Raw genomic sequence first — 16,675 nt, forward strand, 5'->3', positions numbered from 1 at the left:
ATACTTATCTGTGTCACATTGAAAAGAAAGAAAGAAAACAATCTTTCAACCTTTGATTCCCATGTCATTTCGTCATTAAAATCTTCGCTTGATATTTAATATTTGGGGGCCTACTTGCCTGTTAATTGCCCACTTCTTACATTAGTTGCAGCTTGCAACTAATGCAATGTGACACATTATGAGCTTGTAGATCTGCTATTTTCAAAATATTTTATACATTTGAAATGGGACACTGCATAATGAGCATATTTTTACTTTTCGTACATTTTGTTGCCAATACTTTTGTACTTTTGCTCAAGTAAAGTTTGAATTCAGGGCTTTTACTTGTAACAGAGTAGTTCTACCTTGCAGCATTGATAGTTTTACGTAAGTAAAACATGTGAGCACTTTTCCCACCACTGCTACTGTACCTACCCACACAGAGATGCCTGGAATGTACATTCCACTTACCAGGCTAACATTCCAATACAATTGGTTAACCAAGAGTTCTTTAATTAGAACTCTTGGTTAACCGATTGTTTTCTGTTTTCCCATACATGTATTTCCGGAACGATTTTTGCAAGGCCTTGCCCACATCTCAGTGTCCATAGATGGGGTTGGTGCGCATATGGGGAACACCAGGAAATACAAGGAAACAGAAAACGATCAGATAAAAAGGCTTCTTATTAAAGAATACGGAGGATACCGGTAATTATAGTTTACCGTACCGTATTTAGGCAGGTGTGACACTTTATTAAGCACTTTGTTTGGGAAATCTGAATGTTGGTGTAGTTGTAGGGGGCTAAATAAATCGCTCTGCCCGAACCCATGTAAACCCGGGAACATGACGGTCGTGAGATACGACCGTCATGTGTCAGCGCTAGTTTAGGCATAGTTTTACTGAGGTTACATTAGGAATACCAGGTGGAGACCGTTCTGAGGTCGTTGAATTTGCGCCCGGGGCGACTGTGTTTGGGGCGAGCGTTTTGGTACTCATATTTCTGCCCTATAGTCTCTACCTCAGGTTGACTTGGTTCTCTGCAGCAGCAGTCAGTATGGCCTGAAAGAGAACAACTCGTTGCATGAGTTCGGCGAGGAAGGAGAAGTTGTGTATCTGCTGCTCTGCCAACTGCCTGTCTCCCTGCTGCTGAAGCGTCCTCTCCGCCTCTTCGTACATGGCCTCGGAGAAGTGCGTCCCGCCGTTCACCGCCACCATGTTGTCGATCTTCTTGATCAGCTCCACGACTTGCGTCCTGTCCCTCTTGTCCTTGTTGTTGAACACGTGGAACCTGTTGCCGCACCTGTGGATCACCTCCCGGAGGCGCGGGTGGCCGTTCTGGATGTACTCCAGGATGGTGCGCCCTTTCAGCTCGTCGCCGCGCGTGAACAGAACGATCATGTACCTGGAGGCCCTCGGTCCGAAGAGCTGCTCCAGAGCCTCCACGCAGTTCTCCTCTTCTTGGGTGAAGCGGCCGATCTGCATGACCAGCAGGAGGGCGTGCGGGCCAGGAGAGGACACCTGCGTTGGTGGACAAAAGTGATCAACCCCATTGCTTGAGTCAAAGTTATAGATGGTCAAACATTACTCAGCAAGTGAACGTTGATCTGTCAAAACTTTACAGGAGCTACTTGAATACTTGCTTTTAAATATGCTCATGCAAGTATTCAAAATTAATTTAAGCTTTTTTTTAAATATAAAAAAAGAAACTAATATCTGAAATTTCATTTCAATTGTCAAAGATATCTACAAGCTGACCTACAAGCGCATAGCGCATGAAGTGTGCCTGGCATCAGTATGACATCAGGGATCAGACAACATTATGGAGGTCCCTGAGTACTGACGTCATAGACTAGCTGGTAGATTGCTTACTTTATAGGGCTATTAAGTGTTTAATTTATAATACATTTGGGTGCCTAACAAGAAATATAGTCTCAGGTAAAGATTTTCTGTGAAATGCAGTGGAGTGAAAGTCGTGAGCTTACAGAAAATTAAATACTCAGGAACAGTACAGGATTTACTCGTACAGAAGCCTACTCAAGTCATTGTTAATTTTGCACATTTTGATGTAGTTTCAGTCTGTCTTTTGAATACAATTAAATTTAGTTTTAGTCATATTTTCATCTGAAAAGTTTAGTCTAAACTCGTTAGTTTTAAATCTACAGTTGATTTTGTTGACAAAAATGTATTCTGACAGGCCTTGATGGTGTCATAGTGCTTGATTTTACACTTGATTTGCACGCAGATAGCTGCGAAGCGTTTTGAGCTTGTAGATTTTCTATTTTCAGCCAAGCGCAAAAAAACATAAAATTACTTGTCTTTTTGTTCTGGGTCTCTTTTCCACTAGTCCCCCCTAACATTGTGTCTAGATGTTATTTGATGGCGAAATTGTCAATATTTAGCTTAGCTTATTTTTTATTAATTTTTAGTCATAGTTTCAGTTGACAAAATTAACACTGACTCAAGTGAATGCACTTCGTCGCTGTCCACCACTGTACCTGGATACATTTGACGATCTCTTTCTTTATGTTCTCTGAAGATAACGATGTGTCCAGTAATCCAGGTGTGTCGATTACGTAGATTTGGCGTTTCCCTTTCAGCCGCTCTTTATCGCAGGTTTGGGTCACTGACACTGCGTTGGCACACGACTCAAACACCTTCTTGCTCAGGATGGTGTTGCCCACAGCACTCTTCCCCACTCCCGTCTTCCCAATCATGACAATTCTCAGTGGCAAGCCTAGAAACACAAACAACACATTAATTAGTACAGTGGTTCCCAAACCTTTCTAGCTCTATATGTGGCGGAAAGAGTCACAGCCCCAGCCTGAAGCCTCCAAAAGTCTAGTATCTCCCTTATTCCATAGGGATATCCCTTTGGTTTAATGGTTAAGATATTGGACTTTTATGCGGGATTTGCATCACCTCCATTACAATGATGCCGTGACCCGGATCGGGCATCCCCGTAGAAGGAGGTCTAGGGCAGGGGTTCCCAAACTGTTTTGTCTCAGGGCACCCCATAAATACTTTTTTTAATCCAAGGCACCCCTAAATTATAATTTTCACTCCCAGCACCTTAAATTTATAGCATATAGTCGTTGTCGGATGGAAACCTTGTATGTCCAAAACTGTTCGTTTTGTATTTATCATCTACACAATGTACTAAACTTGATGCGAGGTGTTGTGTGCTTGTAGATCTGCTGTTTTCACTAGTTTTGTGCAACAGAGGTTTCTGCCTGACAGTAATTATATTTTAGTGATTATGTTGCGAGGAAAACGTTGAGATAATAGACATTTTGGTTAGAACTGACATCAAATTATCTCGCGGCACCCCTGGACTGCCGTCGCGGCACCCCAGGGTGCCCCGTCACCCACTTTGAAAACCCCTGGTCTAGGGGAATGAGGGTGGTGGAGAGTCGCAGCCCCAGCCTGAAGCCTCAAAAAGTCTAGTATCTCCCTAGTTCCATAGGGATATCCCTTTGGAGAAATGGTTAAGATATTGGACTTTCACGCAGGACGCCCGGGTTCAAAGCCCGGGTGGGGAGGTTTGCATCACCTCCGTTACATATATACTTGCTATTTTCAAAACAATTCTGAGCATGTTTAATCACACCCCTAACTACCCCATATTATAATAATAGCCAGTTTAAGCAGACTGTTTCTACAACCGCGACGCGAGGCGGGACTACGGCTGCTATGATGTAATCGCTGTAGCGGTCAAAATCGTTAAGCAGCAACCTTCCGCGACGGGGTCCCACCCCTGTTACGGAACTCTTTGGTTCCCATGGCGACGCGACCATGCAGCAGGCGTTGTAGACGCTACGTGGAAAGCTAGCCTCTGCCGTTGTAGGGACGGCTGCGACGGCGGTTGATCTATCGAGCGCTGATCATTTCCGGTTACCGTTGTCATCTGCCGTTGCCTAGCGTTGCTTAAAGTTTTACTATGTAACTTTTTTTGTAAAACAAATCTTAAAATTGTCCTAACTGTTAAATCGCTAAAGTTTTAGAACACCCACAGCTTCTGAAGCCTTCTCTTTATATGTTTTCTATGAGCCGTGAGGGGGGGAGAATTTCGCGCCATGATTACGTAATCTGCATCATCTGTATACGTTGTGTATACGTTGCCCAATCACATCGCCGATCATGCACACATGGTACACTACCGGCCAATGCAGCGCATCTTGAAGTGGGGTCGCCATATTTGTAGTCGCCCGTGTGTCTCTTTACTCAAAAGGTAATTCTCGCCTACCAGGCAGGGTGAAATAGTCCGTTTCTCCGGAATGCCTGAACGCACAGGAACCAGGGACCCCTCTAAAGATAGCTCTCGGCGTTGTGGAGGCAGACGCGGGGGTGTGAAGGTACGAAAAACGGGCGAAAGACGCGAACGCGACCGCGGTTTGCTATATGGCTACTGACCACTAGTTGAGAATCTTACACAGTATAGCTTTAAAGTCGCTATTAATAAGAATGAAAGCAGCTTCATAAGGTTTACCGGGGTCTGACAATGATATGAAACTTCGTGAAATGTATCCAAAAAGGGAAACCAAAAACCTAGCATTTTGTGTAAACAATATAATACAGGTATACTATCACAAAATGATATCTGAGAACTTAAAACCTAAACAGAGAACCTAGGATCTATTTAAATAATATGCCAAAATATTTTGTGTTGTTTCGAAACCGTCTGTTTACTGTCTCGGCTCAGCCATATTCATAACAATGATACAATTCAGAATATTGTCATTTGAGCATAAAAATTATGAATAATAAATCAATAATAAAATCAATAAACCAACACACAAAATGAATATACATTGCGTTATCAGTGAATATTCACAGCAAGCCAATTGTATTTGAATTGAAACAAAATAAAAATGTAAGAACAACATAAGTTGATTATACTGTATGCACTGCAGTAGGCTTATGTCGTTGATGTCAGGCAGACACCTTATGTCTCCCTGTTTTAACTCTTTGTCATCGTCATACATAAATAGTGAAAATCTACAAGTTTGGTTATTTTTTTTTACTATATTATAGATTTGAAATTCTGAAATGAAATGGCTAAAACTGAAATAGATCCAACATCACCTTTGGGGATAGCTCTGGTACATAGCCTTCCTCTGTGCAGGGAAGGGTGATTACCCATCTTGGCTTGATGCGGTTGAAAATGGAAGAGAGAGGTATATCTTTCTATTTTATATCTTTTCTATGTAGCTTCCATAGCACCGCCCTCTGCTGCGTTTTCCTATAATACGCAGACGGATACATTCACAGTTCAGGTTTGTCCAGAAGCTTCATAGGGGCACATAGCTGTGCCTTCTTGCTCTCGTTCTTTTTATCAAGCAGCACTGGGCAATATGAGCCAACAAAGTAAGTGCCTTTTCATTTGAATGCCTGTAAGAAGCATTTACTTTTTCGTTATATTAGTTATTAAGTTATATGTGAAATTAGTATTATGACTATACTATATGGTTCTGACACATGCTCATATACCGTATATATATATATATATATATATATATATATATATACCGGTACATTACATTGGAACTGGAACACTATACAATGTAATTGATTGGCTGAAATTGGCAACCCACCTGTACATGTGGGTAATTATTTGGCCATGTCCTGCATGTTACAAACAGCATAAATGTGTGTTATTTGCTGGGGGCGAGAGGTTGCATGCATTTCTTTTGATTTAGTTGTAGGCCTACTATAATTACTGTATGCTGAAATGGTACCCTTTGATAATGTTGCAATAAACATGATGGTGTTGTAATAATATAATTCACACAAATGGCCTATAAGGAAACAACTTTTATCTGAAAATGTACACTGAAATATTTGTAAACTGCAATTAATTTAATTTAATTTCTTCCAAATTATTCCTGCTTTATCAGATGTCCCCGAAAGCAAGTTCACCATCGTGCTCTTTGGAAAGAGAGAGGGATCAAAGAAGAACATTATTGGAAACATGATTCTTAAACATAAGAATGCGTTTTCTGCCTCGCCAACCAGCTGTGTCGTTGGAGAGAGTCAGCGATTTGTCGTCGTCATCACCCCCGACTTCTACGACGAGGGATGCCCATTCCCTGACCAACAGGTCATCGACTGCATGGCGCTGTCTTACCCCGGCCCACATCTGTTCATACTCGACGTGATAAAAGGAAAGAATACCATACAGCAGGTAATAGTGGAAAAAGTACAAAGGCACACCTTCTTTATTTATTTTATATTTACGATATTTTTTATGCCTTTATTGATAGGCATAGTAGTTTGACAGGATATGGGGAGAGAGATGGAACTTGTAACTAATGTTTGAATAATAAAAGTACAATATTTGCCTCTGAGATGAGGTGGAGAAGCATGAAGTATTGGAAAATGGACATAGTCAAGAAAGTACATAAAAATTGCTTAATTACTTTAAGTTCAATATTTGGACTTAAAGTACAATTTTGATTCCACCGACAGGAAGTGATGAAGCAAGTCAACAGGCTGAAGGAGACCTTCGGACAGGAGATCAGCAGAAACCTTGTCGTGATGCTGCCGGACATCCAGTGTCTTCATGACCTGGACTATCTGGAGGAGAAGTTTAACATCAAACTGTCCATCCCCAACGAGAACCTGTCAGAGGAGTGCTGGAAGTGGTGCAAGGAGAGACCCAAGTTCTTGTACACCTACAACAAGTACAGTTGGGAAGTTGTGAAAGGGAGATGGGAGGCTTTGAATCGAAAAAGGTACATACCATACTTTAATTCAGTGTTTCCCAAACAGTTTGTCGCGACCCATTTGTCGACTCGATTCAAATTCCCATTTCCTTATACTTATTTATTTAATATATGTTTTATTTATTTTTTAATAATTGTATACATTTTAAAACAAAAAACAAATCTAAGAAATTCCACAAATAAAATATAATTATGAAGTGGTGAAAATAGCAAAGCGTGCTTGTAGATCTGCTATTTTCACTAGTTTGGATCCCGGGCAAACATCTCTCTTTTGGGTCTCGACCTGAAACCTCCAAACAAACCCACTGATGCACCCAGACATGGCTGTACGCAGGCACAAAGAACATTGTCCACTTGGTTTGCAATATTAAAAAAAATGCTTTTCCCCCTGGCATTGTTCTCCCTCATAACCAGGCATACTTATGCCCTTGCTGTCCATCAGCAAGGCCTGGGATTTTGCTGGGGACCCCCTGGAACAAGTCCCCCTTCGCTTTGGCCCCCTTTCCACCAAAATAACCTTGGTTCTATAGAACCAGTGCAGTTCAAGATTCATCTGAATAATACATGTTCCCCGGACTTTAAGGACCTGTGTAGATTTCCAATGATTTCATGTATATTTGTCTTTACTTATTCATGTCTAGACATAATGCAACTTCTGACCAACATGGGAACACAACAGGTATGCTTACACTCTACATGTCACAGCTGCCGTATAGTGCAGTGATTCCCAACCTGTGGGACGGGGCCCATTGGTTGGCTTCTCTGGTTCCATTCCATACTCTGCAATCACTGTACTCTGATAGGAGGTTGTTACTTAAGTAAAAGTATCAATAGGCCTACTGCTATTTAGAAATACTCTGTTACAAGTAAAAGTCAGGAATTCTATTTTGAATAGAGTAAAAGTACAAAAGTATTGATATTGAAATGTACTTAAAGGGGAAGACCACCCATTTTCAATATTGAAATATGTCATTAATACCTTAGAGGAGTTGTGTGGAAATAGAAAAAAAGTTCCTCCCCTTCTGTGTTGCCTAGAACTGGAGGATTGATTTTGGGGTTTGTATTGTAAAGTACAATGTGTGATTTCATCAAGTTGTACTTTACAATACAAACCCAAAAATCAATCTTCCAGTTCTAGGCAACACAAAAGGGGGGAACTTTTTTTCTATTTCCACACAAATCCTCTAACTTATATTAATGACATAGTTCAATATTGAAAATGGGTGGTCTTCCCCTTTAAAGTACCAAAAGTAGAAATGCAGAATGTCCTATTTTGTCCTTTTCAAATGTATAAAATATTTTGAAAAATAGCAGCTCTACAAGCTCACAATGCACCACAACGACACATGTGAGCTTGTAGATCGGCTATTTTCAAGTGGCTGAAATGTATATAAGGCTGAAGTGGTTAATGTATGTTTTCTAATAATAATCAAATTCAAAGTAACTAGTAACTAAAGTTTTCAAATAATTGTAGTGGAGCAAAAAATTCAATATTTGAATTTGAGTTGTAGTGGAGAAGTAAAAGTATTGGAAATTGAAGATACTCAAGTAAAGTACAGTACAAATCCCTCAAAATTGTACTTAAGTACAGTACTTAAGTAAATGTACTTTATTACCTTACACCACAGAGGAAAGGTACACCGTTTGGTTTTGGGCATCCATAAAAATGTTGTTAGTCAGGTTCAAGTCATTCTTGTCTCTTGTCAGCCTTTCATGTCATGTGTGATGATTAATGCTTAATGGCATTTACATTTTAGTACAAACAATAGTATGGCTTATAAGTTTGACACCGTGACTGTGGTTCTTTCCAATTTATAGTTGAAATCAACAACGGAGAGTCGATGATTTACACAGGTACCAATATCACACATGCTGACATTAATAATAATATATCCTATGTATATAAGTGTTGAACATATTGCATGTTACACGTGCACACACAAACACACACACACACACACACACACACACACACACACACACACACACACACACACACACACACACACACACACACATTCTCTGACTGTGTGTATTTCTGTATACAGATTTCAGCACTAGCGGGGGGAACACAGCTGACGCAGCTGACACAGGTAAGAAACGACATATACTGTAGGCTACTAATTTGATACAAAACATGTGAGAAGGGTCTTTCAAATTATAATGCAAGAGGAGAGGTTGTTACGTACACAGTTGTCATAAAATCATGTATATACGTAGTTATAGGAGAGGCCGATTGAGAACATTCTCTGGTTACATTCAAGGCTGTAAACTGTCCCTCTGTATTACTACCGGTATGTCTGGAGTAAAGGTACACATTTGTTTGGTCCAGCCCTAAAGGTTTTGTACTATGCCATATTCTCTGGGATTATTATTATTTGTATCCATGGCCACGTTGTAAAAGAGTCAACATGTGAAAAAACTGTTTAAAAACTACAGTATAAGAGCAGAGATAAGGGCCAAATTTGCTTCAAGGGTCTCTGATTCAACTATGATACAATCTTTGAAATGATTCAGGTAATGGGTATATATATATATATATATATATATATATATATATATATATTCCTCTGTACAGGTCAAGGATGGAATTCTCTTGGTAGCCTGATATGTATGTAAATCAATTAATTCTCTAATTATTCACTATTTTGTTTTGTCAATTGAGTAATGTAACAGCTTGATTCATGGAACAGATGTTTCTAAGATGTAGCCAAGTAAAGACAAAGGAGGGAGGCGCACGCCTGGGTTGATGAGGTGCTGACCACCGCAAATAATAATGTTTAACAAAAGAGGCAGCATCTCATTCAGTCCAAAGCCAATGCACTGACTAAGCAATGCAGTACTCACAAATTTGATTGGCTTTAAATATATTTGTTCAAACATCATAGCCTACATAGAATTAGAATTGCAATGAGGCAAGTGACTGGTAACATGTCTTTGTTTAAAGTGTAGAGCAGTTATGCTTACACATAGAAGCTTAGAGTAACAATCATCCACAATGAGATGTACATGTGTTGATTTTTATTATACATTTCTACATTTGCATATTGACACATTGTTCATCTTTCAGGCTGTGCATCTGGACGTTCCGTAAAGAAGCCAGATCAACCACAACCTCAGAGGGGTATGCTAGACTGTTATAAGTGTGGCTAACCATAACACAGTCGCATAGCATAGAATGTAGCATGTTAAGAATTTGTCTACTATAAGATAGCCTATGATGCACATTCATTAGGCATTTTATGTGTGGTGTTCATTGCTATGAGCTGTCTGGTCCAAACAAACGTATAAATAAATATGAGCACTAAAACTATCTTTCAGATGACACACTAAGTGACTCCAGTGCATCCAACAAGGTTTTTAACATTGTGCTGCTGGGACAGACAGGAACAGGAAAGAGCTCATCGGGCAACACGATCCTGACCGGCGCGTACCCACAGCTGGACCCAAAATATCTGTTCTTATCAACGGCAAGCTCTGTGCCCGTCACCATGCTGTGTGACGTAAGAGTGGTGTTAAGATTTTTCGGCACACAAGTTAACATCGTCGACACGCCAGACTTCTTCAACGATGCCGTGAGGTACTCAGACGCAGTGATAGAGGCGTGCAAGCAGTATAGTCATAAAGGACGATGTGTCCTGTTATACGTGATTCAGATAGGTAGGTTCACAGAAGCGGAGAGGGACACACTAGAGCGCCTGGAAAGAGCACTGGGGTGGGCAATCAGGGAAAGCACAATTGTCCTCCTGACCCACGGAGAGGACCTGAAGGGCAAATCCTTAAAGGAGTTTGTAGAGCAGGATCCTCACCTCAAGCGCGTTGCCGAGCTGTGCGGTAACCGCTACCATTTGTTCAACAACAAGCGTACAGGCACTAAGGGCAGCAAGCAGGTCATTGGGCTCCTTAAGAAAATTCCTAATTATAAGGAGATTTTCCCCAAATGTGAGAAAGAAGACCTGTGTAAAGCAAGTTAATCTGTCTAGGACGGTGATTGGGGAAAATAAATAACAACCATTCGACTGAGGTACCAAAGAAAGGCAAATACGCATGCACTTTACGCATGCACGCATACTTTGTCTGCAGAAAGGCAGTCTATGGACCCGAAACAGAGATTCTGTTTAGCAACAGAACAATTGAGGTAAAGTTGCATTGACGTTGATATTTAACTTGTGTTTTTCTTTTCTAAAAAAAAAAAAAAAAAAAACTTCTGGAATGAATGTTCGAGCTTTTTCTTTGACAAAATGTGTTACGATATTATTATTGAACTCATCATTAGATTGTAAGACAATAGGTGGCTTCAAGTGGACATAATTATAAAAAATATTGGTGGCTTCAAGTGGACATAATTATAAAACATTTCTCTCATCAAATCTTTCTTTTTTGAATTGATTTGTTTTATTGAAAATGTTGCTCCCCCTTTTGGTTGTGTTAATCTAATCTCAAATTTGAAGGCAAAGTGAAGTTATTGATTCATTCATTGTGCTGTCTAAATAAAAAGCAAAAATACCGGATTTTCTTTCTTTTCCTTCTTTGATAGTGACATTATGGTGTAATATTTTCTGAGTGTGTATGAATGTGAAGAGATGACTTCCTCAGACCCAGTAATATTTTGGCACCCATATGGAGCAAGGTAAGACATAATGCAAGGTGCAAAGTTGCACTGTGAAAATAGAGCCCAATGTCTTCAATAACAACTTTGATATGTTTTGAGAGCTGAGGCTCTGTAGTCATTTTAAACAACAATAGAACACTACTATCTGAACAAGCTTTCGGCAGATGTTACATGATATCAACGTTATGTTTGTGTTATTTGCTGTTCTGTTTGAGATCATTTGTATAGCCTTTTTTCTGTTCTAACTGCTATAAAGGGATTGTTCACCCCAAACATAATGTATTTTCTATCGATTATACTCACCCATGGAAACTTGACAGCATGCAGTTCCATTTTTATGTTTATATTTAAGGAAATCAGATCTACTATGTCATTGAACTCCTCTCATAACAATGAAATCACATTCAAATGTATCTCCCCTGACATTGTTGAAAGGCACAATGAAAATAAGAACTGTTTGGATTGGATTACATTCTTTTCTTCAATCTTTATTTGTAATCGGGGGCTGGAAAAGCTGAGGGCCCCTGATCACTGAAGCTCCAAGGAGTGTGCGCATCAAATGTTTTCGTTTTTTTTTTCTTCTTCAGATTATTATTATTATTATTACCCTTATAATTATAATAATTATTATTATTGCGACCAGAGGTGAAACCCGGCAGATCCTGTCCGTGTATGTCAGTGAGTCAGTCAGTGGGTAGGTAACACCTCAATATAATAGCTGACCTCTTCTGACATCACATTGTTGACTCAATGACCAAGAAAGCCTGTTCTGGCAATCATATATGGAGATCCCTGATGTCATCAATATTAAGCCCATATTTGGCAATGCCCAAATATGGACGCTCCATATGGCCAAGACAAAATTAATTTGCAAATCAAGACGGCTGACTATCATCACCTGGATATCCTTATTTTCCGACACTCACCGACCACGTCAAACCCTGGATATCCATACATGGAGACGACATCACTTAGATCTCCATGTATGGAGCTGACCTCTACATCTGATTCCCAATCCCAAATGATGCCCTATTAGGCCAACCACTCTAATATAATCCCTTTTATACCCATCAACATTAAGCCCATATCTGGGAATGCCCATACAATAGAATCCCTTTCATGCCCATCAATATTAGCCCATATCTGGGAATGCCCATATCAACCAGTCTGGTTGACGCGACACAAGTCACACTTTATTAGTCACAATTAATTCCGTCTTTGCCCCTTTTATGCCCATATAATATGGACATCCCTGTCCCGATGTCATCAATATCAAACGCACATTTGGGAATGACCATAATTGGCAATGCCCATATATGGGCACTCCATATATGGCAAAGACAGAATTCATTTGTAAATCAAGACTGCTGATCATGACCTGGATCTCCATATATGAAGATCACGACACTGACCTCATAAACCCTGGATATCCATACATGGAGATGACTGGATCGTCACCTAGATCTCCATATATGGAGCTGGTCAATTCCTCTACATTTGACCTCACGGACTCCATATATGGATATAGCTGACCTGTTCTGACATCACAGTGATGACTCGACCAGCTCAACTCATGCCAAAGCAGCCATGTGCACGCGCCCATGTGTATTACCTCGCCCTTCAGGGCGAGGTCGCTTCTCACCCTTAGGGCGTCTTACTGGTTATTATTATTCATTTTTTGCACAGCGGCGGCGTCCCCTCACTGCCACCCGTCAGAACACAATAATACAGCATGTGCCCAAAGTGCCCATATGGTAAATCTGGGCCTGAGTAGCATACGCATATGGATGAAAGAATACACACCCGCATTGTACCGTCTTCACCTGTTCAATTAAGAAAGCTTTTTGTGCATTCTCTATCTATCGTTGATATTTCCTCTAAAGCCTATAGCTAGGACCGATACATGAATTTTATTATCAGACAATTAGAGCAACCACAAGTTCAAACAACGGTTCAACAAGTGTCTTGCAGCTTTTTGTCTGTGTTTCAGTAGCCTAAGACTAATACTAGACCTAATACTTTCAGGGATCATTTCTATAGTTTTGGACTGGAGAAATGAGTTTCTAAAGTGTTTGGTCTCGCTAACCACGATGATGAGTTGTGATATTTCCTCCTGAGCCTTAAGCAGACATTGAATAATGATTCAGTTCATATGTTCTGTCATTGATGACTGTTCTATGCTCCCTAGTGGAGTAAAGAGGGAGGAAATGTGATCTGAGTGGTTCTTCCAAAACCAGTCGAAACAACATTTAAAACAAAAACAGGTTTGAGCTTTTTTTATTTGTCATAATTTGTGATTTTCTTGAACTGCTACCATTATTATTTATGCATGACAAGTTTTGCATCTGCAAGAGAATAATGTCTGCTTTCTATACTAACATCTATCCTTAAAAAATGCAATCATTTAACATTTATATTGGACTATTTAAATTGACTTTGCCTTCCTTCCTATGTATGACAACGTCAAAGGTGTTTTGAAATGTCCATACATTTACAAATTCCACTACAGCAAGCAGTTCCATTTTTATGTTTATATTTATGGATATCAAATCGACTCTGTCTTGTCTGTCATAAAACTTCATTAAATGTACGTATCTCCCCTGACTTTGTTGAAAGGCACAATGAAAACAAGAAATGTATGGATGACATTCTTTTCCTCAATAGGTTTTATCTGCAATCAAGTCTTTTGTCCACCGTAAAGAAAACATGCAACAGGTGCGTTGGTGGAGTAGGGTATACGCATATGGATGAAAGCATACAAACCTGCACTGTACCGTCTTCACCTGTTCAATAAAGAAACCTTTTTATTTGTGCATTCTGTATTTATTGTTTATATAATGCCCAGCTAGGACGTATACTGTACATCTATTTATTATCAGACAATGAGAGCAACCACAAGTTCAAACAACGGTTCAACAAGTGTCTTGCAGCTTTTGGTCTGTGTTTCATTAAGACTATACTTTCAGGGATCATTTCTATAGTTTTGGACTGGAGAAATGAGTTTCTAAAGTGTTTGGTCATGCTAACCACGATGATGAGTTGTGATATTTCCTCCTGAGCCTTAAGCAGACATTGAATAATGATTCAGTTCATATGTTCTCTGTCATTGATGACTGTTCTATGCTCCCTAGTGGAGTAAAGAGGGAGGAAATATGATCTGAGTGGTTCATTCTAAACCAAGTGGAAACAACATTTGAAACAGTTTTGAGCTCATGTATGTGAAAAACATTAAAATGTATCTCCCCGACATTGAAAAACAATGAAGAATTAGCTGTTTGGAAGACATTCTTTTCCACAATATTTATTTGTAATAGAAAATCTTTTACACTGGAAAGAATACATGCAACAGGCACTATACTGTCTTCACCTGTTAAATAAACCTTTTTGATCATTCTGTATTTATGTTTTATGTTTACTCTAACTAGGACCATTAAATGACAGACCAAAACCTGCAAGACACTTGTTAAACTGTTGTTTTCACTGTTGGTCACTCTCATTGTCTGATAATAAAATACATGTATCTGTCCTAGCAAGGCATTAGAGGAAATGTATTTCATTTCAGGAATCATTTCAATAGTGTGGGACTGGAGAAATTAGTTTCTAAACTGTTTGGGGCTGAGAAACTAGTTTCTAAACTGTTTGGTCTCGCTAAACCACAATGACGAGTTGTGAATGTGATGTAAATATCAATAAACTTTGACTAGCGGTCATTTACACAGGTAAATTTGACTTCTTCATAGCCTTCATAGACATAGTATCTTTGCCACGCTAGAACTACAGTAGGCCTACTGTCTCTTGCCCTGGCTATACCCATAACCAAGGGCATCAGTAAAGGTCTTATTTTAGATAGCTTCATAGACTTGTTTGACAGCACTATCATCAGTGTAGTATAAATTAATGTTTGTGTGTGTTGCAATCTACAGTTAAATGAGTATAAGAAAATAACTGAACACAGGTCTTTTATATTTTATTTTCTAAAATAATACTCCATTGTTTTATATATTCATTGCTCCAACATTGTAATGCAGACTCAGAGACAAGTAATGACTGTGCCTTTAACCCATTTAGGACTGAGGTCGATTCTAAAATCACCATCTAAATCCCGACGTTTTCTGAAAAACTTCAAATATTTATTAAAAATGTAAAATATATACAGTATATATAATTGTTGTCAGGTGGAAACCTTTCTATGTCTAAATCTGTTCGTTTTGTATTACCATTTTAAAAATGATTTATTAATATTATAAAATGTTTTGCGTTTTGAGGTAGTACGATTCCATATCTAGACATTTTCAATTGACAATGGTTCTCTAAGTGGGGTCCAGGGACACCCAGGGGTTCTTGAGGGGGTTCCAGGGGACAAGGCCCCCAGCAGAATGTGTTAATGCAGCATCAAAATCAGTTTAACCCCTTTATACAGCAGCAATTTGAAAATAGCCGATCTACAAGCTAAGGCTATTTTCTAAAAAAAAAATTAGATTCATATCATACACAATTCCTCAATTCAAAGGGGCAAGAGTAATTCCTCACTGCTACTTTTCTGATCATGGTATATTTCTGGTAAACACTAATTGAGTGAACATCACTGCTCCAACAGACTCAAAGTCAAACTTTTACAATGTTCATGAGGGTTTCTTTTTCTCGTTACACGAAATTTGCATGATAATTCTATCCTTGAATCCAGACCAAGCATTCTTCGCCATTGCAGATTCTGTCTGGAATTACATTTTCACAGAACTTAACATTAAAACAGATCATGCCACTCCATGGAAGGCACTAGTATAAGGAACACAAGAAATTGAACATAAAACATAAAAAAGACAGAATTATGATCAATTGCATAATTTCAGTATGATTCATCAACATGACACAGTACATATAAAAAGTACATAACATAGACCTTAGTCAGTGTGCAACAAGGGATGGGACGATAATCAGCATTATCGTTTATCATGATAAAAAACACTCGCAATTGTTTTTGTCTTTACTTTTTACTCTTCTGGTAATTTGTTTTTTTTTGTGTGTGTGTAAATATGTGTGTTTATGTTTGCTGTTTAAAAAAAGTTTAAAAATCATTTATGGAAGTAGGCAAGAAAAATTGTATGAGAGTAGGTTGTCACTCCATATATTGCTGTATAAGCGTGTTTTATATGTACAGATGTGACTGACTATGTGCCTAAACTTCCAATAAGAATATTAATTAAAAAAAGAATAATAATAATAAACAAAACACTCACAATAATCATATTGTGGAGATTTAAATGTATCGTGAAATTGTCCTCCGTCACGCACTGGGATCAATTTGCCGAGCTGCATATCCAGTAGCATCTAACACTCCATGACTGGTATTACAGACCTGGA

At 39.0% G+C, this 16,675-nt stretch overlaps 1 protein-coding gene across 1 annotated transcript; it reads right to left on the minus strand.

Moving 5' to 3' along the window:
• Positions 1-994: 994 nt before the first annotated feature.
• On the minus strand, positions 995-5,120 carry LOC308308815 (GTPase IMAP family member 7-like; the record flags this gene model as incomplete). The annotated part of the gene is made up of 3 exons (XM_080754267.1): positions 995-1,498; positions 2,476-2,714; positions 5,063-5,120. 3 exons carry the CDS (start codon positions 5,118-5,120, stop codon positions 995-997), a joined length of 801 nt encoding a protein of 266 aa, XP_080610393.1.
• Between the last annotated feature and the right edge of the window lie 11,555 nt (positions 5,121-16,675).

This window comes from Nannobrachium achirus (genome assembly GCF_963921795.1).
Source record: "Nannobrachium achirus genome assembly, chromosome: 23".
In the NCBI taxonomy this organism is placed as follows: Eukaryota; Metazoa; Chordata; class Actinopteri; order Myctophiformes; family Myctophidae; genus Nannobrachium; species Nannobrachium achirus.